The sequence below is a fragment of the Rhinopithecus bieti genome, unplaced genomic scaffold (assembly GCF_001698545.2).
Source record: "Rhinopithecus bieti isolate Rb0 unplaced genomic scaffold, ASM169854v2 scaffold_36959, whole genome shotgun sequence".
NCBI classification, from domain to species: domain Eukaryota; kingdom Metazoa; phylum Chordata; class Mammalia; order Primates; family Cercopithecidae; genus Rhinopithecus; species Rhinopithecus bieti.
In genome coordinates, this window is record NW_016816945.1 from 729,553 (window position 1) to 737,540 (window position 7,988).

At 45.7% G+C, this 7,988-nt stretch overlaps 1 protein-coding gene across 5 annotated transcripts in view; it reads left to right on the top strand.

Moving 5' to 3' along the window:
* ASCC2 (activating signal cointegrator 1 complex subunit 2) overlaps positions 1 to 7,988 on the top strand; it is a 52,304-nt gene that overhangs the window by 21,850 nt on the left and 22,466 nt on the right. For all 5 annotated transcript variants that reach the window (XM_017855614.1, XM_017855615.1, XM_017855613.1 and 2 more), the window contains 3 exons: positions 1,001 to 1,068; positions 2,293 to 2,403; positions 3,544 to 3,656. In XM_017855614.1, the coding sequence (XP_017711103.1) occupies positions 1,001 to 1,068; positions 2,293 to 2,403; positions 3,544 to 3,656 (292 nt within the window). The remainder of the gene's footprint in view (positions 1 to 1,000; positions 1,069 to 2,292; positions 2,404 to 3,543; positions 3,657 to 7,988) is intronic.

Here is a 7,988-nt window from a genome sequence, read left to right on the forward strand (position 1 = left end):
TACAGAAAGTCCAACCACCTAGTGACTTGCTTACTCACCCAGCCCCATCTGGTTTTTGAACTCATTCATTTTTCAAATCCTCCAGAGTCCAGCAAGGGCTGCAGGGTCATCAATAAGGAAACCAAGGACAGACTTGCCCAAAGGCAGAGAACACCTAGAATTCAGAACATCCTGACCATCAGCCAGCCTTAGATGGTGGGATGATAGGGGGCCGAGAACCCTGGCCTCTTAAAGGCATTGGCATTTCACATTGTCACATCCCCAAGCTAGCTGTGATCTTCCCTCCCTCCCTCTCTCACCATTTGGGCCGCCAGAACACTTGGTTTCTGTTCCAGTTACCATATGCTCAAACCTACGCACTTAACAGCGGCAGCACTTGGAGAATAGTAAACACTCGGAGACAAGCTTTATCTTATAGGAACAACTGCAAGTGTGTGGTAAATCTGTCTCCAGGTCCTTCTCAGGCCTCTCACCTTGGAGTAGGATTAGTATGGTTAGCATATCTACAAGTGGAAGGTATGAAATTTCCGGAGAAATATCTCCCTGCAATCTCCTCCCATTATTGGAGAGTCCTGGATTATTGCATCCATGTTTCTTGAGCAAAGAGATCCTATCTGCTTATTTTCCTGAATGACTAACTCCAACTTCCAGAGCCATAGCTGTCAAAGGAGGCAGGGTGCCCAAGTGTGATCACTCCTTGGGGACATCAGGGTGAGCTGGTTTGACCAGGGCAGGTCTTTTATGTAATTCACTAGGCAGAGGTACTTAAAAGGTTAAATCATACTGAGCAAGGTCCCTCCCCAATCCTGGGGAAGCTTCTAGGCTGGGCCAAAGCTAAGCGCCAGCAAGGCCTGGGGCCAGAACTCATCCGAGGTCCTAGCTGCAGATGGGATTAGGAAAAGGGAGAAAGGCCACAGACATGCTGGCAACCATATGTAATGTGTCCTCTTCACTCCATCAAGCCCCCACCTTTTCTCAATTCTGACCTTTCTCTTTTTAGGAAACATCTTTACGCAGCAGCCAAGTTACTACAATGACCTGGATGAAACCCTGCCTACCATCCTTCAGGTACTGGCTCTTGGCCCTGCCCAGGGGAGGTTAAGCTTGGGGAATAGGCCACCTCCCCAACTCAGTGGTGTTTCCTGACTTTCCTGGAAGAGCTGAGGAAAAGTTTATTCCCTGACTCCCCCGTCTCCCCAGACAGTCTCTTTGTCTTACCCCTGACTACATCTCTTTAAATTCGCCCTTTTCCCTTTTGAACAAGACTTAAGCCTAAGGGCTGGCTGTCTGGTGCTCCTACAGACAGAGTTTGGCTTGCATTTTGTGTTGCTTGCCAACAGCCGTATTGCCTCTAAGGATATCCCTTTAAGAGACCAGTGTTTCTCAAAAAGTAGCTTTAAAGTTGTATAAAATTATTTCATGAAATAATGTTCATTGTAGAAAATTTGGAAAATAAAAAATAAAAGAGGAACATTACCATTCCCTCATAATCCCACCACCAAGAGATATCCACTATGCACAGTAAGTTTTGGAATCCTTACATGCTAGCCTCCTTAAAAATGGCACAGTCAGTTCAGTCCCTACGCTGGACTCTGTTTTCCTCTCGCTGTTGATTTGTCTTAATTCAATGTAGTTTCCATAAATAGCTATCTACAGGGGCTCTAAAGATTTGTTATACATTGCGAAAGGTATATCTTAAATGTTCATTATCATACTTGCTTGGCCTATATGGTCAGATAATATCTACAGGATTCTGGGAGGGAAGACAGGATCTTGCTCTGTCACTGAGGCTAGAGTGCAGTGGCACAATCATAGCTCACTGCAACCTGGAACTCTTGGCCTCAATTGATCCTCCCACCTCAGCCTCCCAAGTAGCTGGGATTACAAGTACATGCCATCTTGCCCAGCTAATTTAAAAAAATTTTTGTAGAGATGGGGGTCTTACTATGTTGCCCAGGCTGGTCTTGAACTTCTGGCCTCAAACGATCCTCCATCCTGGGCCTCTCAAAGTTCGGGGATTATAGGAGTGAGCCACCACACCTGGCCCCAGGTTGTCTTTTTAATCCTCTCCGCCCTCCTGTAAGAAGGATGCTCCCATCATTCCCGTCTTACATAGTTTTTACTCTGACCTTACTATTGGAGAAGGTAATTGTCTCAGCTTATATCCTGGAAACATGGATAAATATTGTAGAAACTCCAAGGCAGTTTTCAGATCACCTGAACCTGGCTCCGGCCAGGGGTCCTAGCCCTGGTTCAGTATGATGTGAGAGAGCCTGTTCTTGTCTTTCACAGGTCTTCAGCAACATCCTCCAGCACTGTGGTTTGCAAGGGGACGGGGCCAGTACCACACCCCAGAAGCTCGAGGAGAGGGGCCGATTGACCCCCAGCGACATGCCTCTCCTGGTAAGGTTGCCCTTCAGCCCAGTCTCTTTCCTGCTGGGTCCCTCCAACCAGGGCCTGGCTACCCAGAGGCCAGGAAGATTGCCCCAGTAGAGGACCCAGTGGTCTCTTCCCAGACCAGGGCCCCTTCCCCGCCAGGGCCCCTTTCCCCAGTGCAGTGAGCAACTATTATGTCCTATCACACAGGTTTAGAGCATTTTCAGTTGGCTTGGATTTCTCTCTGGGAGCCTCATTTACAGAGTAGTGGAAAGAACCGGGGAATAAGAATTCAGAGTCCTCATTTATTTCAGTTTGACATGTTCATTTGTGCATTATTCATTGAGCCATTCATTCAGTGGACTTATATTGAGGAGTCTGCAGCATGTGCCAGACCCGGTGCTATGTCTGGAGATAAGGCAGTAAACAAAAGCAGACTGGCCCCTGCGCTCATGGAATTTAGAGTTGACAAGGGTGACAGAAGGCAAACATTCAGGAAGCCTCAACGTGTCAGGTGCTGTCCTAAGCCCTGGAGATAGAACAGGAACAAGGCAGCTATGAGCTATCCTCCTGGAGATTGTGATTGCATTTCAAAAGAGCACATGGCAGGTGCTGTGGGAACAAATCATTTTACCCCTCGGAACCTCGGTTTCCTTATCTGTAAAATAGAGATCCTCAACAGCTTCCCAGCCTACTTTTCAGAGTTGTCATAAGAACAAGGAAAGTGTGTAAGAAACTTAGAAGAAAGTGTTTTGTATACCTTCTTCAAGATGTGAAAAACCTATGGACTTGATATTCTTGTCCTGCCTCGGATGTTCCTTCTTTGCATGATGTCTTCAGATTCAAGAGTTGGTTTTCTTTTAACTTAGAAGAGGGAATCATATTATCTCAGAACTGGAAGTAACCCTAGCGATGATTGGGTGTAAGGCCATTGGAGCTACCATAGAAAGACCTGAGGCTTAGAGAGGTTAGGTGACTCACCCAGATCGTGCTCCTGAAGATGGACCAGCCAGGCTTTGCCCGGAACCTCCAGTGTTCCCTTCCTCCCATGTTAACATCCTGCCTGTTGGGAACCCTGACCGTGTTAAAGTTGTCTCAGACACTCTGCAGATCTGTATGTGCGGTGCGGGCAGAGGAGAATAATGCAGTGTATTCTTTTGGCAACAGGAGTTAAAGGACATTGTTCTCTACCTTTGTGATACCTGCACAACACTTTGGGCCTTTCTGGATATCTTCCCTTTGGCTTGCCAGACCTTCCAGAAGCATGACTTTTGTTACAGGTATGGCAGTAGTTCTGGCTGTTGAAATAGAGGTACTGGCTTATGTACTAATTTAACAAATATTTACTAATTTAACAAATATTTACTGGGTGCTTAGAATGTGCCAGTCTTCCAGCCTGGGGATGCAGCAGTGAAAACGACAGAGCAGTGAAAACACAAGCCTCCTGCTTGTGTGGAGCCTGCATTTTAGAAGCACTCCCATTTTTTGGCCAAGACCAGGATAGGGTAGGGGAAAAAAAATACACACGCACACACACAAACAATGGGCCAGGCACGGTGGCTCATGCATAATCCTAGCACTTTGGGAGACCAAGGTGGGTGGATCACCTGAGGTCAGCAGTTCAAGACCAGCCTGACCAATATGGTGAAACCCCGTCTCTACTAAAATTACAAAAATTAGATGGGCATGGCAGCATGCACCTGTAGTCCCAGCTACTCAGGAGGCTGAGACAGGAGAATCAGTTGAACCCGGGCAGCAGAGGTTGCAGTGAGCTGAGATTGTGCCACTATACTCCATCCTGGGCGACAGAGCAAGACTCCATCTAAAAAAAAAAAAAAAAAAAACACACAACCAAGAATAGTTTCAGTTCAATAGAGTAGCCCGGGGGGAACACACACAAGGAAACAACAGAGTGCTCCAACGTGGGGCTGGGAGATCACCCTTGAAGGATGTCTTGAAGGAACAGGTATCTTCCAGACAAAGAAAAGTTCCCATAGCAGGAAGGGCATCTTAGGCAGGTGAAGTGAAGCATGCAGAGGCCCAGAGAGAGAGCTGGGGAGTGAAGTGTGACATGAGGCAGAGTGGGGGGACACACAGGACAGCAGGAAAACAAGCCAGTAACAAGAACCCACTTTGGGTAAGTCAGTAGAAGTCAGATTGTGAGGAGCCTGGGATGTGCTGGCAGGGCCTTTATGCTATAGGCAGTGGGGAGCCCCTGGAGGCTTTTATCCAAAGGATAAAAGTTAGAAAAGATCCTGGTGGGATGGAGGCAGATGGGAAAGAGAATATGAGCGAGGGAGGCAGAACCACTTTGCCCTCTTAGCGCCAAGAGCATCTGTTGCTAGTGCAGTAAGAAAGGGGTGGACATGGGCATTCTAGGCCAGGGTGAAAGGGCTGGCATCCTGTGTATTGCCTCACAGTTGTGGGCACAGGCCTCTTCCCAGTGGCCTCTGACTGTCACTCTAGCAAGACGTCTCTCCCCACCATTTGTAGCAGCTTCTGGGAGCTGCCCAACTCCGTGCATTCAGCTGCCTGTCCATTCTGTCATTTACTCACCCATTTAACAAAACATTTATTTAGTCCTTACATGTCCCAGAGATGGCAGCTGGTGCTGTGACCCGTCCCTGGTCGCCTCAGCTTATAAAAATCAGACATTAGGGTTACTGAGCCTCCCAGAGAATGTTAGGATAACGTGCTGCCCAGCATTTTTCCCAGAAGAGAGGGGTATGTAGCTGTCCACTTTTTTAAAAAGGTATCTTTTCTCATGATAAAAGCAGCATGTGCTTGTAGGACATTTGGCAAATCCAGAAAAGTAGGAAATTAAAATCACCATAAGAAATCGTATTATTCTTAGAATTTTGTACCTTGCATATTTTCACTTATTGTAGGCATTTTCCCATTTTGTTAAAGTGTTTCCCCAAATGTGGCACAGATTGCTTTTGAAAGGCTCTTTGGAGATGGGGAAGGGGTAAGTTTTGGAAGAGCCGACTTTACTGCAAGGGACAGCAGAGGCAGGAGAGAAGCTATGCCCATCTCAGGGTAGGAGGAAGAAAGGGAAACACTTTTGACTAAAGGCAACACTGCCTTTGACCCACAAACACCCTGGGGCTGACCCAGCCTGTTCCAACTGTGCTGGAGGCCAGGAACGCCCTGCTGAGCAAATGTAGCCACCTCAGTTCTCCAGAACTCTCTGAAAGTGGTTACAGTTGCCCAGTCGGCTTTGTTGATAATCCCTCTCGAAGTAACCTTTTTCCTCCTTCCTCTCCCATCTACTCAAGTATAGCTGAGTATACCTCTTGCTGCCCTTTTAGAATAAATAATATATTCACATGGTTCAAAACTCAAAAAGTATAAAATACACAACGAGAAGTCTCCCTTTCCATTTTCCCAATTCTGTTATTCACATACAGCCATCGCCATTAGGTTTTTTTGGTGGAATTTTCCAGAGATATGCAAGTATATATGCACATATGAGCAACTATGCACATTATATGTCTCCCTCCTTTTACAAAATTTAAGGCTGGCATATTATGAGTATTTACTGTTTGCATTTTACTTTTTTACTTAACAGTGGTGCCGTATCCCTGCATTAAGCACTCTTTCTCTAATGTCTTTGGTATGGCCAGGTAGAATTCCACTGTATGGAATACCAGATCCCATAGATGGTCCTTTAGGTTTTTTCAGTTGTTTGCTATACAAAAAAATACTACAGAAGCCAGGCACAGTGGCTCATGGCCGTAATTTCAGCACTCTGGGAGGCTAAGGCAGGCAGACCACTTGGGGTCAGGAGTTCGAGACCAGCCTGGCCAACATGGTGAAACCCCACCTCTACTAAAAATACAAAAATTAGCTGGATGTGGTGGCACACGCCCGTAATTCCAGCTATTCGGGAGGCTGAGGTGGGAGAATTGCTTGAACCCAAGAGGCAGAGGTTGCAGTGAGCAGGGGTTGCACCACTGCCCTCCAGCCTAGGCGACAAAGCGAGACTCTGTCTCGTTAAAAGAAAAAAAAAAAACAAGAATAACTTTGCACACACATCATTTGGTACCTCTGCGAGTATATCTGAGGAATAATTCCTAGAAGTAGACTAGCAGAGACAGATGGAATGTGCATTTTTAATTTCCATAGATCTTGCCAAATCGCCCTCCATAGGGGTTGTTCCAATTTACTCTCCCACCAGCAACATATCCTGGCAACAGCTAAACCTGTTTAGGCCAAACTGCCCTCTCTGTCATTTTCTGGGCTATGCTGTGGGCCTAGTAGGGCCCGCCTCTTTTGGCCTAGTTACTCTTTGTTGTGTATAGCATTGTAGTAGGATAGACGTTGCCAGAAACCAGCCAATTGACAGGCACATGTTTACAGAGGACTTGCTCCAAATTCAGCACCAACCTAGACACTTAAGCTGCAGTTCCGGCTTTGGGAAGCTTAAGATGTTTGGGGGAAGAATTATACCACAGAAAAGAGGCAGCTGCAGTTTCACTTGCCAGAGCAACAGGGCAATATATTCCACATGCAGTGCATCTAGTTCTGGAAAGGAAGAATTCCCATGAGTGAGCACCATCAGGAAGTGCACAGGGAGGAGGTGAGCCTGGAATGCTGCATGGAGGAGGAGGAGGAGAATAAGGAGAAAGAAGAGGAGAGCAGTGGCCAGCATTAGCCTGAGAGGAAGCCAGAGGGCTGTGGGAGTGCTAATCTCTGGAAGAATGTTGAGGGGCCGTGCAACTGGGATGGAGAGTTTGAATTTGAGTTGGGAAAGGGTGGTGTGAAATCACCAAGGTGAGAAGCAAGATTGGCTGTACTGTGACAGATATGGATGTACCAGAGAAAATAATTATGGTTTGCTGTCATAAGAGGTAGGGAACTGCTAGCAGGTGTTTTCTTTTTTTTTTTTTTATTATTAGTATAATTATATTTGTTTGAAAATAATTTCATATAAATTATTTTTAATTTACATTTTTTTTAATTTTTTGAGACATAGTCTCACTCTGTCTTCCAGGCTAGGGTGCAATGTCATGATTTCGGCTCACTGCAACCTCCACCTCCCAGATACAAGTGATTCTCCCTCCTCAGCCTTCCAAGTAGCTGGAATTACAGGTGCCTGCCCCCATGCCTAGTTATTGTTCATATTTTTAGTGGAGACAGGGTTTCCCATATTGGCCAGGCTGGTCTCAAACTCCTGACCTCAGGTGATCTGCCCACCTCAGCCTCCCAAAGTGCTGGGATTACAGGCAGAAGCCACCATGCACAGCCTTAATTTTATAAAAGTTTTAAGCCAGGTACCTGTAATCTCAGCTTCTTGGGAGGCTGAGGCAGGAGGATCACTTGAACCCAGGAGGTCAAAACTAGCCTGGGCAATATAACTAGACTTCATCTACAAAAAAAAAAAAATTAGTTAGTTAATTTAAAAGTGATAGAAACAATGCTAACTGGCTTAACTCATAAGCCAATGTAGAAAATATGATACATTTACTTTTTTCTTAAATTTTTTAATTATTACTTTTTATTTTAATGTATTTTTTCTCATTTCCAGTGGGATTGGAAAAAATCCTGAGAACATTTAGCCTATTTTCACCAAATACAAATACTGTGTTGAGATTTTCATATTAAAACAA